This window comes from Phyllopteryx taeniolatus, chromosome 14, assembly GCF_024500385.1.
Source record: "Phyllopteryx taeniolatus isolate TA_2022b chromosome 14, UOR_Ptae_1.2, whole genome shotgun sequence".
In the NCBI taxonomy this organism is placed as follows: domain Eukaryota; kingdom Metazoa; phylum Chordata; class Actinopteri; order Syngnathiformes; family Syngnathidae; genus Phyllopteryx; species Phyllopteryx taeniolatus.
In genome coordinates, this window is record NC_084515.1 from 5571737 (window position 1) to 5595624 (window position 23888).

Below are 23888 nucleotides of genomic sequence, written 5' to 3' on the forward strand. Positions count from 1 at the left end.
TGGGAGGAAACCGGAGTGCGTGGAGAAAACCCACGCAGGCATGGGGAGAACATGCAAACTCCACACAGGCGGGGCCGGGGATTGAACCCCAGTCCCCAGAACTGTGAGGCAGACGCTCTAACCAGTCAAACACCGTGCCGCCACATGTATATATAATGCTCTTTCTTTTACTAATAATTTTGTTCCACTGGATTTATGTGAAAAATTGTTTATTATATTTTTATATTTACAATGAACATATCAAAACATTATTTAAGAGATTTCTGAATTAAAAAAAAAACAAACATTCCAATTCAACAAAAGAAACTACTAAATTAATGCAACAAATATTATTACAGGTCTCTTGAAAATGTAAATGCTCTATGGGCTGGAATAAAAAGCCCCCGGGCACCCGGGCCGTACTTTACCGACTTCTCTATGCTCTATACCATCACTTATGCTACTTGCCATCTAAACACTGAATATAGCTACAGTACAGAGGTTCTAAAGCATTCCATGACAAGGACTGTCTAAAAATATACTCCTAAGTACAACCCTAATGACCAATATTAAGATAGAGTCTTCATCAAAAATGAGAGGTTTTATTCCTAAAATGTATATTTATTATTGTAAGCCACCGGACATTAACTGTTTAAGTATAGTGGGGAAAACTATTGAAATTATTTAATTAAAAATGTATTGCACATAAAAATGGTACTTCAGTAAGAATTTTAAACCAGTTACATTAAATGCAAATGTACTTAAAAGGTTCCATACAACTGAAAACTACGAAAGAAAATGGACTGTACTGGATTTTAAAATGTTTATACAGGCTTTATTCATGTCCATCTATAAGCTTCGTTTTAATGTTTGATTAATTGCATGGTTTAAATGTAAATGTTATTTGTATTTAATTCAGTGATTCTTTATCATACCAATAGAGGGAGCCCATGTACCAAACTTTGAGGATCACTGCAGTATAGTACACTTTTATCCTATACTACAGTTTCAGGTTGACTATAAAAGCACACCACTGTCACACCCTCTCTGGTTCTTTCTGAGGCAGAGACGCATGCAGGCTACATGTAAAAGGGCAGCAGATTGTCTGCAATCAGGTCCCTACAGTGTTATTAGTACCACTACTATCAACAGGTTGCCATGGCTACTGTCATCTCTACAAGAGGACGACAGAAAAGAACAAACATCTGACAAAGCTGACAAACTGAGTGCTGCAAATGTTAGGTCAGGTACCAATACAACTTCACAATGGACAACGTTACATGTAGCAGAAGAAAGATTGGGATTGATTCATCCATTTATTCATTGTCTTGTATAAATTTTATTCTGGTGGTACAAAGCTGTTGTAAGCCTCCAGTGCTCAACCTTCTGTCGGCTGTAATGCAGTAAAAAAAAAAAAAAAAAAAAAAAAAAAAATACCGGCATGATCAATAGTCAAGAGGTACTTTGGCAAATATAAATTATGTGTTTAGAAGGCAAGCGGATATCTCAAATGTGATGTAAGGGGACAGAAAACAGCAATGAGCTGGCCTCTGTCATCTTTCATTAAAAATTATAATAAAAATTCATAAAAATATTTTATTTTAAACACACTTAAAACAAGTGGACACGGGAAAAGTCTTCTTTCCGTTTCTTCATTGTTATACACCGAAAAGGTACAGACTCACATTATGTATGGAGAGTTCTGTTCTATTCTGTAATAAATTGTATTTTAACACATATATTATGTATAATGTGTGCAACGATGTATGTTGATTTCCATTTTCATATCCATGAACTGTAACCTCTTTCCTACTACTGACACTAGGTGGCTATAACACTTGATTTCAAAGGATGTGGGGGAATATTGGCAAGGGTAAGGAGAAAGAAGAAGAAGGGTGAATATGATAACACAGTCCACACATACTATTCCATATGTCCTTGTCTTTGTTCACCAAATCTGTGTTGGTGACGCACAGCACACACTGCACACAGAGGAGAGTAAAAGAGTGAAAGCGCAACGGACTCATGAGGGGATACTTGATTTTAGTGTGTGAACCGAGAAGGCGGACAGCTTGTGTCCGGTCGGGTGCTGAGCTGAGCTGGAGGGAGGACATTTTGTATTGTTTCAGAGGTATTGTTGTAGAAAGTGCAGCAGCATTATTTCATAGTGTTCTCCAGACTCGGGGCAGCGGATACTGTGTCGCTCGTTGGGGTAGACCTGCAAATTGATACAAAACAAAACTAGTATGACAGGAAAATAAGGATACTTCACTTTTATGCCTTTCTCTGACTCTTCCAGTCTCTCTGTATCTCTGCTTCAACCTGCTAATGACATTCTATGACATTCTAAGCTCCGTGGCTACTTCTGTCTGAGAACAACCTCTCTGAAGCGCCACAATGGCGAGGTACTGTTGATCAATTTTTTGGTGTCGTCTTGGTCTCATGATGTCAAAATGTGAACAGCTTGATGAGGCGATTGTTTAAATAATAATTCTAAATGAAACAGGAAATTAATTGCTAGATTCAGAAGTGAATGAGCAAACATGACATGCCGTGACTGCCGGACAAGATTTTTAAGTTTTCTCAAAAAATTACCACGGCAGTCACAGTGCGGATGAAAACCCTAGTCGGCCGTAGTAAAGCGGTGTCAACGTAACCAAACCCGACAGAACGTAGTAGGCCGTAAGAAAACTCGGACATTGTCCGGAGTGGGGACGGGAAGCAGCATCCCACATTTGCCGCCTAAAACTCTTCGAAAGATAAGTCATCTGTTCAAATTTACCTACAATGCCCACCGTTAGATACCTCTTTATAACAACAGAGAGAGCGAGGGAGTTGAAAAAATTGTGCAGTGGTGTATGTAAATAAGTTCATTTTAATGTTTTGGTAAAGCTGCATGTGCACCCTGCGTTGATGCCGACTATGGGGCCGGACCTGGCAGGGGAGCTACATTTGACTCGGTGCCCAGCGATGTCCATGTTTCCCCCGTAGAAAACCCTCGGACAGAATTTGAGAAACTGGAGGGATCCCATCAAAAAATGAGGGATCGGGAGGGAACATAAGGGAATTTGTGGTAAACTGATGGCAGAACCGTATTGCACCTTTGAGCCTCCGGGACGCAGCAGCTACTTACCCCAGGGCCCTAATGGATACCGTGATGGATCGTGAGAAAACTTAGCAAGACTATGGATGGAAAAAAGGCCCAAATCCCACGGTGTACTATGTTTCAGAGTACAATGCACTACAATTTTTGGACATACCATTACAAATACACAATGTGGCCCGAATAAAACTGTGACCTGTGTTCTGCACGCAAAAAAAAAAAATATTTGTGCCATTGACAAACGGACAACTATGAGTCCAATGCATACCCAGGCTTCCCCTGCGGGATACAATAATGGTTAGTTGCTTTCCCCCCTTTCTTTTTGGTCTTATTTAACGACAGGACATGGGCAAAACGTTGACATACAGTATGATGCAGGGCAACTCTAAATCCAACAAAAACGTTGATGCAGCTTTTGTATTGGATCTTATTTGATTGTATAATCATCGGAAGTTGTATTTATATACATTGGTGCCTTGCGATACGGGTTTAATTCATTTCATGACGATGCTCATAACACCTCTACCTCAAATCCACTTTTCACATTGAAATAAATGGAAATGTCATTAATCCGTTACAGTCTCCCCTCCAAAAAACAAACATTGTTGTAATGTGTTTTTAGTAAGGAAAATAGTACTCTACAATATTGTACAGTAATCCCTCGTTTATCATGAGGGTTAGGTTCCAGACCACCCCCGTGATAGGTGAATCACCATATTTAAAAAAAATATTTATACATATTCTAAAGCAGTATGAACCTTCCCGGACTCTTATTAATCTTCCCCACACTCCTATCAACCTCTACCATAAGTTATTCAGTAAGCTGCAGTAATTTTTGTCATTTTCCGCAGAGGATAAAGAATATAAGTCGGGTCATTCGTATCTCAAGGAACCACTGTAATTTACTGTTGTAAATGCCTTAAGTGTGTGTGATAGTAACCTGAAGTTGATAGGGCTTCCCAGCACGGATTATCTGTGACACCAAGAAATTGGTGTGGAAAAAGTGCACATTTTCATCTAGAAATCCATGTAGAATCAGCAAACGGTTTGGCCTGGAATGACAGCAACAATGAACACAATCAACCTCTGTATGCCAGTAGTATTCAAAGCCACGTAAATCTTCCAACCCATAATAACATAACAATACAGTGCATCATAACCCATTGCATGCTGATTTAAAAAGGGCAAACAAAAATCATATGACATAGGCACTACAGATGCAAATAAACTAACTCGCTGGGAAGCTTGTCCACATGCAAAGCCACAGAGCCTTCCTCGTAGCCCTGCTGGTTGTTCTCAGGCACATCCATGTAGCGTTCCGTGTAGCCCGTGTCGTACGCCATCCATACAGTCACCGGGGCACCTGCAATGGCCAACTGGCAGAAGCACAATGTGGTCATGTGGTGGATGAATAGGATAATCAAGTACAACTCCAATTCCAATGAAGTTGGGACATTGTGTTAAACACAAATAAAAACAGAATACAATGGTTTGCAAATCATGCTCAACCTATATTTAATTGAATACAAAACAAAGACCAGATATTTAATGTTCAAACTGATCAGCTTTATTGTATTTAAATAATCATTAACTTAGAATTTTATGGCTGCAACACGTTCCAAAAAATGGTAGACAGGGTCATGATTACCACTGTGTTACATCACCTTTTCTTTTAACAACATTCAATAAACATTTGGAAACTAAGGACACTAATTATTGAAGCTTTGTAGGTGGAATTCTTTCCCATTCTTGCTTGATGTACAGCTTCAGCTGTTCAACAGTCCGGGGTCTCCGTTGTCGTATTTTACGCCAGACATTTTCAATGGGAGACAGGTCTGGACTGCAGGCAGGCCAGTCTAGTACCCGCCCTCTTTTACTACGAAGCCACGCTGTTGTAACACGTGCGGAATGTGGTTTGGCATTGTCTTGCTGAATTAAGCAGGGGCGTCCATGAAAAAGATGTTGCTTGGATGGCAGCATATCTTTCTCCAAAACCTGTATGTACCTTTCAGCATGAATGGTGGCTTCACAGATGTGTAAGTTACCCATGCCATTGGCACTAACACAGCCCATACCATCACACAGATGCTGGCTTTTGAACTTTACATCCCTAACAGTCCCGATGGTTCTTTTCCTCTTCGGCCCGGAGGACATGACGTCCACAATTTCCAAAAACAATTTGAAATGCGGACTCATCGGACCACAGAACACTTTTCCACTTTGCATCAGTTCATCTTAGATGAGCTCGGGCCCAGAGAAGCCGGCGGCGTTTCTGGGTGTTGTTGATAAATGGCTTTTGCTTTGCATAGTCGAGTTTCAAGTTGCACTTACGGATGTAGCGCCGAACAGTATTTACTGACATTGTTTTTCTTAAGTGTTCCTGAGCCCATGTGGTGATATCCTTTCCACATTGATGTCGGTTTTTGATGCAGTGCCGCCTGAGGGATCGAAGGTCACGGGCATTCAATATTGGTTTTCGGCCTTCCCGCTTACATGCAGTGATTTCTCCAGATTCTCTGAACCTTTTGATGATATTATGGACCCTAGATGATGGAATCCCTAAATTCCTTGCAATTGTACGTTGAGGATCATTGTCCTGAAACTGTTGGACTATTTTCTCGCGCACTTGTTCATAAAGATGTGAACCTCGCCTCATCTTTGCTTGTGAGTGACTGAGCAATTCAGGGAAGCTCCTCTTATACCCAATCATTGCACCCCCCTGTTCCCAATTAGCCTGTTCACTTGTGGGATGTTCCAAACAGGTGTTTGATAAGCGTTTCTCAACTTTCTCAGTCTTTTTGGAACGTGTTGCAGCCATAAAATTCTAAGTTAATGATTATATGCTAAAAACAAAGTTTATCAGTTTGAACATTAAATATTTTGTCTTTGTAGTGTATTCAATTAAATATAGCTTGAACATGATTTGCAAATCATTGTATTCTGTTTTTATTTATGTTTAACACAACGTCCCAACTTCATTGGAATTGGGGTTGTAGTTAAAATATAGGGAAATAACATTCTAGTATAGCATGACTTTATGGAACAGTAAGGTTGTACATTTGGTGGCGCTCAGCTAAACAAACTCCTCCACTTGAAGGGATTTTCCACAAGGTGTTTTATAACCTTGTCAAACACTGATACCATATGGACAGCAATTGCAACTACAACTGTTTAAACATACAATACTCCCAAAAAGTTTGGGATGTTCAGATTTCCGGTGAAATTTCAGGATGAACCTAAAATGTACTGTAAACTTTATAGGTGAAAAGTTTTAAAGGAGGCCGACGTTAACTTGTAAAGGTTATAATGCATTTAGGTTCGTCATGAAATTCCATCCAAAAGCCTTTTTTTGAGTAGTGTAAATCAGCTTGCTGTTCAAAGAGCCCTACTTTGAAGGAGTATTAGGGTCACATTGAAGAGAGGAAAAATTGCATTACAAAATTAAAGTCGGAATCTTATGAGAAGTTGAATATTTTATTCGTTAAAAAGTCTTGTAATTTTTAGATTAAAGTCGTAATACTACGAGAAAAAAGTTGTACCGTATATTTTAGAGATAAAAAAAAACAATTCATATAAAATCTCACATTTTAACAAGTGGATTTTAAAATCCACCCAAACCATTAAACATTTTTTTCTCAAAAATATAAAACTATTCTTAGGCTACAGCTTTAATTAAAAAAAAAAAAAAAAAAAAAAATCATACTTTTCTTTTTTTTTTTTAAATACAACTTTATTCTTGTAAAATTACGACTTTAATCTTGAAAATATAAAACTTTGTTCTCCAAAATACACAACCAGTCAAACGTTTGGACACGGTTTCTCATTTAATAACATGAGAATGTGTGCCTAAACTTTTGACTGGCAAAGTATGACTTTATTCTCACAAGATTGTGTCTTTAATCAGGAAAGTAGAAAATGTTTTTTCTCCAAAATATGCAACTTTATTCTCGTAGGTTACAACTTCAATCTCATATTGTCTTATTCTTTTCAGTGTGGCTCTAATAACTACTTTGTACGCAACTTATACTGCAATGACAATACATATTGAAATTATAATATAAATAAACTGAAGTAGGTGTTTTTTATTTTTATTTATTTATTTTTTTAACTAAAAGTGGTACAAAGTGTCATACAACATTTTCAGGCCTGCTCACCTTAAATACATTCGGTCGCTGGATGAGGCCCATGAGAGAAAGGAAGCCGCCATAGGACCAACCATGGATAGCCACACGGCTGAGGTCCACAAAGTTAAACTTCTCCGCTACATACTGAAGGCCCTCCACCTGGTCTTCAATCTCCACCTGACCCTGAGGAAACCAATTCACTGGAGTCCTTAAACTGAAATTCATGGCAACTAACCTTGGAATCGAACGCACATTGCCAAAGTCCTAAAGAGTTATTATTATATTTTAAAAAAATAATAATTGTATTCAGGTTACCATTTTGTTTTTAAGTGCGCCTTCAAATTCAAGGCCCCTCTGACAAGATCCCCTCCCATCAATGACAACTACAGCATAGCCCAGCGAGGCCAGCGTGTTCAGGCGGAGGTACTTCATCCCCTTGAAGGAGTTGTTTACCAACTGCACCTGAGAAAACAAAGAATCAACAACAGGCTTACAGTAAGTACCACTCCTTGAGTCATGAAACCACTTAACAAACAACACAGCATGGCTCAACAAAGAGCACTTGTAGACACAAACCTGTGGGCCTCCATACACAAAGAGAACTGTTGGATGCTTCCTGCCGGGTTGCAGGTTGTGAGGCTTGTAAACCATCCCGTAAAGCTGGAAGCCAGATTTGCCAGGAAAGTCGAAAATCTCAGGCGGATTGTAATCTCCTGGGCAACCTGGCAGAAACACAAAACGTCAACCGTTTGCTTCTGTAAATACAGATTGTGAACTGTCCCAGATTGAATTCTGTTATATTGCATTTTTGTATAGTATTGGCAGTTTCTATAACTGCCACATGATAGTGGTGGTATTAAGAGGTCGATTAAGTCAGGTATTTAAGTCCCCACTGAAGGCCGAGGTAACAAATGCACAGCCGGCCACCGCATGTTGTGTAGCATTATCCTAACAACCGTAATTTCTCGTGTATAATGCGCACCCATGTATAATACACCCCCCCAAAGTTGACCTCAAAATTCTGGAAAATCCTTCTACCTATGTATAATGCATTTTTACAATGCATGATTTTGCTTCTTCCCATATGATCAAAACATAAAGTATTATCTGTATCTGTAACACTTAATTTTATTTTAATAGATTCAAATTAAACGGTCAACCATTTCAGAAAAGCATTATCATTAAACAAAACATAACCGTAAAGAAATTAATGATGGTTGTTGTTCAGTCAGTCATATTTAAAAAAAACAATATTTCACAAATTCTGCCAGGGTATATAGACTTTTGAGTACAACTATACATATATGCAGTCATACGTAACCCTGTCTGTCATATTGGAATGAAAGTGTAGGCTACACTTTTTTGTATAACCACTAGGTGGCAGTGGTATTTTGGAATGAAACTGTACAGCATTTTCATAACCACAAGATGGCGGCATACATTTATAAAATGTGAAAGTTTTTTTCAATTTGCCCCTATACCTATGTATAATGCGAACTATTGACCTTTGACAATTTTTTTGGGGGAAAAATGCGCAATATACACGTGAAATTACGGTACATTAACGGTAGTTGTGTCTCCCTCCTGTGTCAGTGAATTACATCAACATCAACTTTGGCACAAAGCTAGATGGACAGACTTGTCTGGAGGACGCGTATGTGACTAAAAATAGACTAGTTAGTCCTTGATCTTATCATGTTCACAACTATACAAACCCTTTCCAAAAAAAATTTATATCATGGAAAGGTTTATTTCCATAATTCCATTCAAAAAGTTAAATTTTCATAAATTATAGCAGCAGGGCCCACAATTTAAACAATTTCAAGTATTTATTTGTTTATTTTTACATAATTCGGGCTTCCAGCTCATAAAACCCACGAAATCAGGAATTCAAAAAATTTGAATACTGTGAAGAAATCATTTACTTCTCAGTTTTTGTAGAAATAAAAGAAGTAAATTAGGGTCACATTAAATAAATAACAATATGTTAATTTCAAAATGATATGTTAATCTTCAATACTTGGTTGGGAATCCCTTTGCTTTAATTACTGCCTGGCTGCGCGCACCGTGGCATTGAGGCAATCGGCCTGTGCATTGCCTGGGAGTAATGGAAGTCCAGATTTCCTTGATGCTTGCTGTCATTTCTTCTTTGTTTTTGGGACTGGTGCCCCTCATTTCCCTCTTGATAATACCCCATAGATTCTCAATGGGGTCTAGATCTGGCGAGTTGGGTGGCCAGTCAAGCACTGTGATGGCATGGGCATCAAACCAGGTTTTGGTGCTTCTGGCGGTATGGGCAGGGGCCAGGTCCTGCTGGAAGATGAAATCTGCATCTCCATACAGATCCGCAGCAGAAGGAATCATGAAGTGCTCTAAAACATTCTGGTAGACTGCTGCGGTGACCTTGGATTTAAGAAAGCGGAGTTACCAACACCTGCACTGGACATTGCACCCCAAATCATGACTGACTGTGGGTAATTCACAATGGACCTCAAGCAGCTTGGGTTCTGTTCTTCACCCGTCTTCCTCCAAACCCTTGGACCTTGATTCCCAAATGAAAGGCGCACTGTACTTACATCGGAAAAGAGTACCTTGGACCACTGTCCAACAGTCCTGTCCTTCTTCTCCTTGGCCCAGTTGAGACTCTTCCTACGTTGGCTCAGGCTCAGAAGTGGCTTGATGCGAGGAAGCCGACGGTTTTAGCCCATCTCGCGGATGGGATGTGTCTGAATGTGGTGGTTTTTGAAGCTGTGACTCCTGCCTCATTCCACTCTTTCTGGATCTCTGCTAGATTCTTGAATCTTCTCTGCTTGATAATCCGCTGAAGCCCACAGTCATTTCTTTTGCTTATGCATCTTCTCCTGCCACATTTCCTTCCATTGATATGCTTGGACACAGCACTCTGTGAACAGCCAGCCTCCTTAGCTATGAACTTTTGTCGCTTACCCATTCTATGGAGGGTATCAATGATGGTCTTCTGGCCAGTTGTCAAGTTTGCAGTCTTCCCCATATTGAACCCAACTGTGACAATTGAACCAAACTGAAGCAATTTAATGACACCTGGGGAAACCTGTGCAGGTGCTTTGAGTTTAGTAGATGATTAGTGTGTGACACTCAGTTGAAGAATTTGGGCTGATTTCTTCACGGTATTCTAATTTTTTGAATTCCTGATTTCATGGGTTTTATGAGCTCGAAGCCCAAATTATGTAAATATAAACAAATAAATACTTGAGATTGTTTAAATTGTGGGCCCTGAAGCTATAATATTTGAAAGTTTCACTTTTTGAATGGAATTATGGAAATAAATGAACTTTTCCATGATATTAATTTGCTTTGGAAAGGGTAAGTACTCTGTCCCACAGCCTTGTTTCCATTGTGTGTTTCAAAATTAAAGTCACAGATTGGTAGGCAACCTTCATAGTTCACACTGGACCAGACGGCTATCGAAGAAAAGGTCATGCACAGACTGTGCGTGTATTTACTGTAAATTTCCACTGACTGCACCCTATATAAGCTGTTCCCACTAAATAAATAAATAAAAATATGATATATCACTGAAACACAAGAGAAAAGAAAGACTGACAATGTTAATGAAGGAAATAAGTGAAAACAGCACAAATAAATCTTTGGCGAAGCAAAACAATGGCTACATGTCACAACAAAATTTAGTCCGTAATCCTAGGATATTCACATATATTCATTGTTGTCCTGTTCACTAAACTCACTTGAAGTCTTGGAGCAAGAAGGTTCACACAATTCTTACCCTTCGTCTTATCATTCAAAGCTTTTTGAGGTGGCTCGATTGCCTTTTTCAACTGCCAGGTCGATCATCTTCAACGTGGAGGATGCATTGTAGGCATTATGTCATGTTTTTAGCACGATGATTTGGTTTAGAAATGATTGAAAAACGTGAACCATTAACAACATGGAGCTCAGTCAACACGATTTTGGTGGGTTGAAGAGAAGCTAAGAATACACAAGAATGTGACGATCCTGAGATCGGGAAAAATCACACGTACCTATTTATTGGAGGTTAAATCATTAAAGTCATAAGGTTTACAGTACCATTCAATATTGAAAAAGGTTGGCAAAGGTGAAATAAATTATCATATTTACCGGGTGACTCCATCATGCTGGCCCAGACTTCAGGTGCTATGTGTAACGGGTAACCTTCTGAGCTGGTCAGTTTGTAGACGTGAACACAAGGAGGAGTGCTCACATTACTGTAGTGACTGACAAAAAAGTCAAAGTTCTGCCGAGTGAGAGAGGAGATAAAGCAGAGGAAGTCATACATACAAGAAACAACAATCATTTATAAATTATGAGTAAAAAACAAGGCTAATAATAATAATCTTACTTGACTAACGGAGCAGCTATGAGAGAAGCCAGGTTTGGTTAGTCTGACCACATCTCCTGGTGAGTCATAGCTGACCACATAGAGATGATGCTCCAGCGGAGTGTCTCTGGTGCCTTGAAAATACACCAACTTTGTAACCTCATTCACCCAGATCTAATAAGGGGGAAAAAGTAGGAGAAATATGGTCAGGATTAAAATGACAATGGCTAGACAATTGCAGTAACGTATGTAGGCTCATAGTAGATTCTTTCTTCGGAGAAAGTCAGATATAGAGGTTGCGGGTAAAGAATGTAGTTTTTTCCTCAGTTCTGCATTCTGGGGTAAGTTATGAGCAGTAAAAAAAAGCATTAACTCACTAACATCATATAACAGGACTAGTAATAGTAAAAATAATAATATTGTCGATTCGCTTTAGACTTCTACTGCATCATCACTGATGGGCTAGTGTTTCTAGGTTAACTGAAGAAAATGCCCCTGTCCAAATTCAAAATGATATACATGTTAAAATTGTACTTGTAGTATGTATCAGAGAGTTATTTTATCTTACCTTTGACCCATGCCTGGCAAGCACCTCCCATTCTCCACTCGTCAATGCAACTTCCTCCTTGATAGCACATTTAAATTGTCCTGTTGGAAAATTATTAATGAATCAACATGTTCCTTGGGATTAAAAAAAAGTAATAAAACATTTTCATAAAGAAATGACTCTTTCAATAAACTGACATACAATGGAGCACTTACACACTCATCCTTACCTTCTATGTGCTGGTAATCATCTGTCCAATTGTAGCAGCTAGGTTGTAACAGGGATGTGATTTTATACAGATGACTGAAACCTGTTTTAGACTCATTGATCCAAATGAAATTAAACTCTTCTTCTGACGTCTGAATAAACGGATAAAATATATCATGGACCTGTACAGAGAAGCACAAAAGGTTCATCTTCAAACAACGTAATATTCCAATTACAATCAAGTACAATAACTTTAAATCAGATGATGCTCCTTTTTAATCATTGTTTTACAAACCTCACATATAAATGGTAAATATACAAAGCATATAAATACAAAAGTAAGGATGTACATTAATCCAGACGTCGGTGGTCTCTTCATAGATAATGTATGGTTGTGTGTTGATGGGGACTCCCTCCAGACTGGTCGGCCTCTGAGCCGGATCATTTGTGACCGGGATGAAGAGAGCTGGAGGTAGCAAGACCAGCTGCAATTTTCTCTGACTGCGGTCCAGCAAAACTGCCCAGCCACTGGGAGGTAGGAGCAGACAGTGTTTCAAGACTTCTTTATAATGGAAGGGTTTGTTCTATTTTAACCTAGTCATAATATGTTATTGCTGTTTCAAACATTATAGAGAGCGTCAATATTTTACTTCAAACAGCATATAGACATACAGGTTCATTTATTTCAGTAATTCATTTCAAAAAGTGAAACTCTGATTATACAGATTCATCAAACAAATTGTAAATTACTTTTCAGAAGGCCAATTTATAAATAATTTAAAAGTTATTTTGATTTCTTATGTAATATTCACATTTCTTGAGATTAAAGGATTTTTGTTACCTGTAAACTGTAATTATCAGAAATATGAAAAATAAAACCACTAAATATTTCTCTCTGTGTGTAGTGAATATATGTAGGCTACTGTGAGTTTCACTTTTTAAGATGAATTACTGAAATAAAGTTTTCCACAATATTCTAATTCATTGAGATGCACCTTTGGGTAAGTACAATGGCATAAACTCCTTCTTAATTTTTTTTATTTCAAGTAGCAAGTGTTCAAAACAAGACAGGAACATTAAAAAAAAAGTACTTTACAGTGATTAAGTTAAAGCTGCACTGCACATAAAAGTTAAATAAGAATTGTACCTCAATAAATGCTTAAAAACAAACAGCTCTTAAGGATTAAATGCAAATGTAACTGTTAAAAGTGAAATACAACTGGATGGGACTAAGACAGTGATTTTTTTTCCCCACATACCACTAGAGGAAGCACACGTAACACTCGTGATAACAGGACCACACTTTGAGAATCACTGGCATAACGGAATCAACACCTACTATTTGCCGTCACTTGTCCATCCTACCCTAGCGATGTATTCTGTCCCTGGAAACAAGGAGGTGAAAGGGACTACCAGCTCTTTATCTTGCATGCTCACAATCTGTAGATACACAGACACAGTATTAGGAGTGTAAGGTGATGATGGCATTGAAGAGAAAAGAACAACAAGGAAAGTGTGACTCACTCTTCCTTGATGATCTGTCTTGATCTCTGCTAGTTTAAGTGTTGCCTGTGGATTTTTGCTACCTAAAAATTCCAGAATAAAATGTTCAATAAAGTAGCACTGAACACATTTTAGTATTGTACTCCAAAGTTGTGTGTATGACTATAGTAACCTGTACGGGGGTATCTGTATGCGTCTGCTTTGCGCTCTTCCAGTGCTGGAGATGGAACATGAATAATTTCTACTTCCGTCTCATCTACCTCCTCATACAGCAGATATACTGTTTTCCCCCCACTCGAGTCTATGAGGGAAAAAAATAACACAGGACTCACAGCACGAAATTTGAAATATGCTTTGTTGAAGACAAAGTCAACAATACTTAAAAAGTTGAGAACAGTTATTGTAATTTCAGAAACATTTTTAGCTGTGGATTATTGTCAAAATGTAAGCATAAAGATTTAGCTGTCTGAGCTTGTTGGTGCTGACCTTCTTCTGCTGAGGGACTCCACCAGTAGCCAGTAAAACGATCAAACTCTTCTTGGATGACAAATGTTGCTACACCTGCAGACTTGGGGTCTTCTTTGACATTATCCACACCTGGGAAAAAAAGAAGGAAATGAAGCTTACATCCTTATGATGGTTAATGGATATCTAAAATACTGTCTAGGACATCTTTGCTAACAGTGTAATATTGGATGAAAGACATGTTTGTACTTTCAGTATAACATTTACTAAAGAAACCATTGAACCACGAATGTAAAAATCAGTCTTTTTAGCGAAATGGCCCACTCAAAAGACTGAGAAAGTTGAGGAATGCTCATCAAACAACTGTTTGGAACATCCCACAGGTAAACAGGCTAATTGGGAATAGGTGGGTGCCATGATTGGGTATAAAAGGAGCTTGCTCAGTCATTCACAAGCAAAGATGCGGCGATATTCACCTCTTTGTCAACAAGTGCGTGAGAAAATAGTCGAACAGTTTAAGGACAATGTTCCTCAACGTACAGTTGCAAGGAATTTAGGGATTTCATCATCTACGGTCCATAATATCATCAAAAGGTTCACATAATCTGGAGAAATCATTGCATGCAAGTGGCAAGGCCGAAAAGCAACATTGAATGCCCGTGACCTTCGATCCCTCAGGCGGCACTGCATGAAAAACCGACATTAATGTGGAAAGGATATCACCACATGGGCTCAGGAACACTTAAGAAAAACAATGTCAGTAAATACAGTTTGGCGCTACATCCGTAATTGCAACTTGAAACTCGACTATACAAAGCAAAAGCCATTTATCAAAAACACCCAGAAACGCCGCCGGCTTCTCTGGGCCCGAGATCATCTAAGATGGACTGATGCAAAGTGGAAAAGTGGTATGTGGTCCGACGAGTCCACATTTCAAATTGTTTTTGGAAATTGTGGACGTCGTGTCCTCCAGGTCAAAGAGGAAAAGAACCAGCCGGACTGTTATGGACGCAAAGTTCAAAAGCCAGCATCTGTGATGATATGGGGCTGTGTTCGTGCCAATGGCATGGGTAACTTACATCTGTGAAGGCACCATTAATGCTGAAAGATACATACACTTTTTGGAGAAACATGCTGCCATCCAAGCAACGTCTTTTTCATGGATGTCCTTGTTTATTTCAGCAAGACAATGCCAAACCACATTCTGCGGGTGTTACAACAGCGTGGCTTCGTAGTAAAAGAGTACGTGTAGTAGACTGGCCTGCCTGCAGTCCAGACCTGTCTCCCACTGAAAATGTGTGGCGCATTATGAAGCGTAAAATACGACAACGGAGACCCCGGACCGTTGAACAGTTGAAGCTGTACATCAAGCAAGAATGGGAAAGAATTCCCCCCACACAGCTTCTACAATTAGTGTCCTCAGTTCCCAAACGTTTATTGAATGTTGTTAAAAGAAAAGGTGATGTAACACAGTGGTAAACATGACCCTGTCCCAGCTTTTTTGGAACGTATTGCAGCAATAAAATTGCAGGTTTATGATTATTTGCTAAAAACAATAAAGTTTATCAGTTTGAACATTAAATATATTGTCTTTTTAGTGTATTCAATTAAATATAGGTTGAACATGATTTGCAAATCATTGTATTCTGTTTTTATTTATGTTTAACACAACGTCCCAACTTCATTGGAATTGGGGTTGTAATAATGTCCTCCAAAATCCCAAGGGACAACCAGTCAGATAACCTGATCTGATGAGAACTGACAAAGACACAAGTGAAGAAGCTTACAGGGGAATATACACACAAACAACGATTCAAACTGATTGGCAATCAAAAGTTTGCAATTAATCTAAGAAGCATATTTTTGGGATGTGGGAAGAAACCAGACTGTTCAGATGTTTCAACATAAATTCAAAAACAGATTGTATGACTGTCAGGCAGACTTGCAGCCACATATACCTAATGTGGATATAAAATGTAGACAACACACCCCTGTTCAAATGCCAGGGTTTTGTGATATAAAAACATTACAAAGAGAATTTTTAAACGATTTCCACCATAAATGTGACCAATAAAATGTACGACTCAATTTAGTTTTTTATAATGTTTTCGTGAGGGGAAGTAAAAATAAACAACTCCAATATGGTTGCACAAATACCTTTTGGAATTATGGCCAAAAAGTTCAACCTTGGTTTCATTTAACTATAACAAATCGTTTAAAAAAACGTGGTAAAATGTGTGATGGTAGCCATCAGTAAAATACCGAAGTGTCAAAACCTGTACACTCGCAAATAAACAAAGTTACACAATAAACAAAATGTAATTAAATTTGACATCTTCACACCTTTGTGACAGTAGGTTAGTCTCTTTTCTTCTCCAGTCTTAATGTTAGCTATCCACAGGTCATTATTGTTGATGAAGGCTATGAAGTCGGGGTTTCCCGGGCAGATTTTTGGGTCCATTCGGGTGCCCGAGCACTGGGTCTTGATCTCTACAGGCTTTACCGGAGCAGACTGCTAAAACCAGAAGAGAAGACAAATATTTGAATGTGTCGGAAAAACAAAAGTGCAAACTGATTGAAGCAAGAACTTAAATAAACAAAGATCCTGAACGTTGTGATGTTCAGTTGTACTGAAAAGACAAGATTTCCGCAAGTGGAAATAGACAATCGTGTGGCCAGACCGTGTGCTTCTCGAATCCATCAATCTATGCCTGAATAACGTACAGGATCAATTATTAAAGAGGATGCATAACAGCATTGTACTCACAATGAAGCCATTGTTGCCTCCGTCCCGACAGTAAAACAGGCTATTGCTAGCCTGGAAGAGGAACAGGCCCGTCTGTGTGTGGTAGTCATAAGAGGTGATTCCAAATGCTCCAAGACGTTTACGCTCCCTCAGCAGTTCTTCCTCTCGTGAGTAGGCCCCTTGGTGTGGCGTCGCCTTATAGAGCAACAGAAATTGGCAGGTTTTTGTGACGGAAGAAAAATTAGGCCAAGATAGATCATTTCTAAATTTTTTCCATCATTACTGTGACCTATAAGCTGTACAACACGATTTTAAAAAAATACATCTTTTCAAGAAGGGAAGTAAAAAAAAATAATGTGGTTGTGGGAGGGAGGGAGGGAGGGAGGTAGGTAGGGAGCGCTCACAGTTCTGAAGACCGGGTTCAAATCCCGGCCCCACCTGTGTGGACTTTGCATGTTCTCCCCGTGTCTGCGTGGGTTTTTTCCGGGCACTCCGGTTTCCTCCCACATCCCAAAAACATGCATGGTAGGTTAATTGACAACTCTAATCTCTAATTTGCCCGTAGGTGAGAATGTGAGTGCGAATAGTTGTTTGTTTGTATGTGCCCTGCGATTGGCTGGCAACCAGTTCAGGGTGTACCCCGCCTCCTGCCCGATGATATCAGGGATAGGCTCCAGCACACCCGCGACCCTAGTGAGGAGAAGCGGCTCAGAAAATGGATGGATGGATGGATGGATAATCTGGTTTCCTTCCACATCCCTTATACATGCATGGTAGGATGATTGAAGACTCTAAATTGCCCGTAGGTGTGAATGTGAGTGCGAATGGTTGTTTGTTTATATGTGCCTTGCGATTGGCTGGCGACCAGTTCAGGGTGTACCCCGCGTCTCTCTCACACACACACATATATATATATATAAACAGCATATACCAGTAGAGCTACTGATGCCACATAAGAGTGGAAATTCACCTGGAAGTGATCAAGCATTTGTTTCCAAGACAAGACTAAGAGAGCCTCTTTGCGGATCTTCTTTGGGATTTCTGAATAGAGCAAGGAGTTCTCTCTGCTTCCGTAAGGCATTCCTGATAAATGCACAGAAAAGAGACAAAGACATCTTCAACTAAAACCAGAAACCAGGAGAAATGTAATTATGTGATTGTTTTCATGTCATGAGGTCATATTTGTGGTGCAGAGGGAAGAGAACATGACTTGGGGTCAAGAGACGAAAAAGCACGAGAGAGCAATTGAAAGAAAGCACAAATCATAAACTTTATGAACCTTACCGAGGTAGTATAACCGGTGGGAATGGGCAGCATTTTCATCCTTCTTCTGCACAAACTGGAAGTCATGGGGAGCTTTGTTGGCAATCATGCCGGAGTACTTCCTGCTACAGTGGATGATGTCACGGAGTCCTTCCCACGAGTGTTTCGCCACAAAAAACTGAGAAGGCACGTCCTCCATCTCCACCACCTCTGTGCTATCCGATAGGCCGTCCACAGCCGTCATCCTAACTGTAACACAGCTGAACGTTGAACATTACATACAGATTAGTGGTGCCGAAAGTACTTCAACCTTGCATCCTCTTTTTTTTATCACAGTGGAACCTCCAAAGTTTAACACAATCTGTCCTGTTAAGATGGCTGACTTGACAATTTTATAAATATATATATATATATGTTTTTATTATGTAAAGTGAATGACTGTGTTCCAAAGTCAAACTTTAATCACAATAAAACCTTTAATTACAGGCTTTAAGTCACATTTTAACATTGTTAACTGTCATAATAAAAATTTTCTACTGTAAAATAAAAACGAAACGAAAGTCAAACCGTCGAACATATCTGACACACACACGTTGAGCCTTGTGGTTGCTTCACCGGTATGTGCTGTTTATCAAATTCATAGCCAACATCAGTGGTTGTGCAATCGAAAAAAATACTGCACACATTTTCAGTACGATATAAATGTGCCATTTTTTGACGAACTTCTCCTTTTTCATGCTGATCATTGGCCATTATGGTTTACATGCATGATGTTGGTATCTGCTTGGTAAAATGTAATTGTCTATGTAATAGCTATTTAATAACATGCATATTGTACTGAGAGCCCAGACCCTTTCCTATGTCAGATAAGTTAAATTTAAGGTACTTTGGTTATTATTACACGTTAGGTGGTTAAACCAATTAGTCGACAAGTCGACTTTATGACTGTGCATCGATGTTTAACGCTTAAATCACTAATCACATTTTTGGCATCAAGTCTTCTGATTGGCCAATTTACAGAGGATTTCTGATTCGCCTGTCTGCTGCCGTCCAAAAGTATAATGTTCTGTGGAGTAGCGAAATGTCCGGCTGACAAGGCAACACAATCTTCAAACATCTGCTTGTCCGAATACCAAAATAGGCTGGTTGTGCATAAGAATGGCTGTTAACCTCGCTAGCTTCGGCTGTTCAAATTGCAGCTAGTCTTAAAATATTGATACAAGCGGTACCCCGGGAAGTGAAACTCCATCGTCGTCACCAAAATGTTTTGCCTAATAATGCACAGACAACAATTATGTGCTAACGAGAAATGCATTCAGCATACAAGTTACCTTGCTACACGTGTTGCTTTACAATCATGACGTCAGTGTATACAGCCGTATGGATGCTATAAATTTTTGGAAATATTTTACCAAAAATGCGAGCCATAGCAGTCTATCCTCAAACGCAAGAAAAAGCAAAAGTGAAATTGAAACAGCGAAACAGAAAAATGCAAATTTTTGGAGCCTGCCTATGATATCCCGTACTCTGTTATGAAACACAAGAGGAGACCAGCCGGTTTGTTAAAGACAAACATGCACACGACTCCCACTAATTACAACTCCAATCAGGATAATGGTGAGTTGTATTTTTAATAATTTGTTTCATTAGTTTTCTGTGCCGTTCTGAATACACTATATTGCCACAAGTATTCGCTCACCTGCCTCGACTCACATATGATTTTAAGTGACATCCCATTCTAAACCCATATGGTTTAATACGATGTTGGTCTACCCTTTGCAGGTGTAACAGCTTCAACTCTTGTGGGAAGGCTGTCAACAAGGTTTAGGAGTGATTTTGTGGGAATTTTTGGTCTATCAGGACTGCGCAGGCAAGTTAAGTTTATCCATACAAAACTCTCTCATTCATGTCTTTATGGACCTTGCTTTGTGCACTGGTGCACAGACATTTTGAAAAGTGAGTGGTAATGCCCAAACTGTTTGACTGTCCAAGATCTCTTGGTATGCTGGCTGAAGCATTCAGAGTTCCTTTCAGTGGCGCTCAGGGACTAATATTTTGGGCATTTCCAACTTTGTCCGGAGATTGCTCCCTACTGTTCCAACACGACTGTGCATCAGTGCACAAATCAACGTTCATAAAGACATGGATGAGAGAGTTTGATGTGGATGAACTTTACTGGCCAGCACAATCCCGACATCAACCCGATAGAACACTTTGGGATGAATTAGAGCAGACACTGAGCGCCAGGTGTTCTCGTCCAACATTAATGTGTCACCTCACAAATGCGATTCTGAAAGAATGGTGATAAATTCCCAGAAACACACTCCTAAACCTTGTGGAAAACCTTCCCAGAACAGTTCAAATTGTTATAATTGCCGAGGGTGGACCGATGTTATATTAAACCCTATGGATTAAGAATGGAATGTCACTTAAATTCATATCTGAGTCAAGGCAGGTGAGCGAATATTTTTTGCAATATACTGTATCTTTACGTGAAACCTGTCTGTGGCACCCAAAAAGGTTGGGTGCCGCTATAATCCACAAAAAAAATATCAATGATGAATTGATATTAAGCGATATTTATCGATTAATTGATATTAATCGATTAATCAACTTGAAATTGGCCTTTATCACATTATAGCCGACAACAAAAAATCTTCAGCCGTTCAACCCCTGTTACAAGTTTCTTCTTTGCAATCAATGGTACAATTCTGCGGTGACATCACCCCAAAAAGCCAGAGAAAAAGCAATGCAGAGTGGAGTTAATTCTTTAGATGCTCACTGAGCATGATGTCACACCCCCAAATTTTATTTTACTTTCGAGACATATTTATAGTAAACTTGGTTGAACTCCAAATGATCCAATTTTTTGAGTATATTTCACTTTGGAGGTTCCACTATAACTACTTCAAGAAGACCAGATCAAATGTGTTTATCTATCTTCATAAGCATCAGTGAAAGGAGACGTTGTACCTTTTCCAAATACCCTCTTTAGTCTCGCAAAGCTTGACCTTCTTGACTCTATGCATTCACCGGTCAACAGCCTCTCAAAGCCTGCAACATGCGAGTAGCAGGTACAGCAGTGAAATTCCTTAAATAGAGTTCACAATCACACAATTGTCCACATTCTCCAAGAAGATATGTCAAGCTTTAAAAATAGCTTGTTTTCCCTCCTCTTCAATTTCTGCTGGATCATCCCAAAAAGCATGCCCTTACCAAAAATCAATGTCACAAAGTAAACCTTTCACGAAGATGTTATGGAGCACAGTGGCTCAGAAGCAGAAAATATTGTTTAAACTATGGTTATGAGTAGTCTTCAAATTTTATTATCTGTTGGGTAAGACGAAAATATTTGTCTTGAGTTCTGGTAGAAGTAAAGTACAGTGTTCATGCAATTCTCCACATTCCTTCCTTTATAATCTGAGTTGGGTGAGGGATTAGTGTGAGGCGAACAGATGAAGGAAAAATGTACTGTATACTCTGGAGAAGGGGTGCATTTATGATTATCCTAGGACAGTGGTTCAAAGTGTGGTATGTGAAAGAGTCACTGAATTAAATGTTCAACTAGGCTTGTGCATAATGTTATAGTGGCCTAAACTGTTTTTTAAACCAGTACTGTAATTTGTTAAATATAGTTCAAATGTAATTAACTTTTAAATGGAATAAATTTAATCTTTAACAATTGTTTCTTTTCAGACACTTATTTTGGGACATTTTCCATCTAACTTGAATGTGCAATACATTTTAATTAAATCATTATTTAAATGCAGTTTTTTTATTTTCCTAAATTTAAGCGCAGTATTGATGTTCAAACTGGAGATAATGTTACAGTGGCTTATATTTCAATTAAATTTTATTTTTATCGCCCTTAATCACAAATGTCTCAAAGGGTTTGGCAATAACTAATACGAAAATCTCAAAAGCAAAACAATGCACCCCACAAATAACCTATGCATACAAATATACTCTATAATATCATAATCTAGCAAAACATCCAAATAACAATATTAAAACCAGCATCACAAGCCCACAACTCACAGAGACAAAGCTCTTTTCATTCAACGACATCCCAAGATTTAAACCAGTAGATTGTAAACTGGTGGGTCAGGACCCAAAAGCAGGTCGCGGACAACGAGTAAAAAAATATATGTATTATGATTTTTCCCATACAGTATAGATGTGTTCCAAGTCCCCACACAAAACCTAGGTAAGCAAAAGGAAGTGTGACTGCCTAAGTTGAAAACCACTGTGCTAGCAGGTTATCCCAGTCTCACCGATTTTGATGGTGTAATTTAAATACTGTATGTTAAGACACTAAATATGTCAGTGATGGCACGGTGGACGACTGGTTAGAGTGTCTGCCTCACAGTTCTGAGGACCGGGATTCAATCCCCGGCCCCGCCTGTGTGGAGTTTGCATGTTCTCCCCGTGCTTGTGTGGGTTTTCTCTGGGCACTCCGGTTTTCTCCCACATACGAAAAAATATGCATGGTAGGTTAATTGAGAACTCTAAATTGCCCGTAGGTGTGACTGTGAGTGTGATTGGTTGTTTGTTTGTATGTGCCCTGCGATTGGCTGGCGACCAGCTCAGGGTGTACCCCGCCTCCTGCCCGATGGTAGCTGGGATAGGCTCCAGCACGCCCGCGACCCTAGTGAGGAGAAGCTGCTCCGAAAATGGATGAATGGATGGATGGATGTACTGTATATAACTTAAAATTCAATGACAATAAAAACCAGTGCGCATGAAAATGACTTATGTTAGTTTGCACTGTCACCTGGTGTCTAAAGTGGGATGAATGAGAAGGAACTTATGAATGAGCATACAGTACTATCTGCTTATCTTGTCGCAGTGACAAATTGTACAAGAGTAATGTTAATTCACGTCTTCTGATAAAATCACTGACTTTCCAAGCAATGTGATATGTAGGTGGTAATGAGTAATACGTATGACAGAAAACGGGAAAAACACACGCGATGACTCATAAATGTCTGTGTTATCCTGACATAGAACGAAATATCTATATCGTCAACCGGATTGCTTTAAGTGTGGCGTACAACTGAATTGTAGCAATGTCCCTAATGTTGGGAGGAAGCCAATCGACAATAGATCTTTGTTCTCCCGGTTTTATTTACTGACACATCGGGAACACCGGTAAATTCCGATCCAATGTTTTTACAGTTGATTTGGCACACACACACGATACGATTAATCTGGCAGCGGGTGCCAAAACCCGAAATCGTGTGACGATTGGCTCTCAAACAATGCTAACAGTGGATACATTCTTATTTCCTTTCATTTGACATCAGCGTTCTCTTCTGTCATTTGCGCTCCGAAGCTATCAGGCTAACGACTGCTACCGTTAATTTAGCTAGCTGGCCGCTTGGTAATGCTATTGGGGAAAAAATACGTACATCGTCCGTCCAAAACAAGCCGTAATAAAGTGAATCACTTACCAAACTACCCGTTGTTTTTTTACCCGAGTAGGAGGCTTTACTAGCTTGTTGTCAATATTTTTAGACCGCTAAAGGTTGTAGCCATTGCCCAGAGTGGCCACACAAAAATGTAGCTTGCTTACAGAGCGGAAAGGGGGAGGAACCTTTGCTCGGGTGGGTCGT

General features: G+C 39.2%; 1 protein-coding gene across 5 annotated transcripts; it reads right to left on the reverse strand.

Annotated features, from left to right (window-relative positions):
- Positions 1-792: 792 nt before the first annotated feature.
- dpp9 (dipeptidyl-peptidase 9) lies at positions 793-23887 on the reverse strand. 5 transcript variants are annotated; one of them, XM_061797754.1, is made up of 21 exons: positions 23727-23882; positions 21247-21327; positions 18295-18533; positions 17981-18093; positions 17032-17205; positions 16608-16776; positions 14286-14396; positions 13972-14100; positions 13821-13882; positions 13636-13736; positions 12647-12824; positions 12319-12478; positions 12111-12190; positions 11564-11716; positions 11323-11458; positions 7783-7928; positions 7522-7668; positions 7237-7389; positions 4316-4458; positions 4023-4134; positions 793-2197 (listed from the first exon to the last, which is right to left on the reverse strand). In XM_061797754.1, exons 2-21 carry the CDS (start codon positions 21300-21302, stop codon positions 2105-2107), a joined length of 2655 nt encoding a protein of 884 aa, XP_061653738.1. In that variant the 5' UTR covers positions 21303-21327; positions 23727-23882; the 3' UTR covers positions 793-2104. The 5 variants fall into 5 exon arrangements, with proteins under 5 accessions (XP_061653738.1, XP_061653736.1, XP_061653737.1 ...); XM_061797752.1 differs by having other exon boundaries at positions 16608-16779; XM_061797753.1 differs by having other exon boundaries at positions 16608-16779; positions 21247-21364; positions 23727-23880.
- Between the last annotated feature and the right edge of the window lies 1 nt (position 23888).

Excerpts from the sequence above, each read along its gene's own strand:
- dpp9 (XM_061797752.1), bottom strand. The coding sequence starts at position 21,302 with ATGCATAGAGTCAAGAAGGTCAAGCTTTGCGAGACTAAAGAGGGTATT. Across the intron at positions 17,206-17,980 it reads AAATGCTTGATCACTTCCAG|GCGACGCCACACCAAGGGGC; the intron begins GTGAATTTCCAC and ends TTGCTCTATAAG. Across the intron at positions 7,669-7,782 it reads TTGTGTATGGAGGCCCACAG|GTGCAGTTGGTAAACAACTC; the intron begins GTTTGTGTCTAC and ends TTGTTTTCTCAG.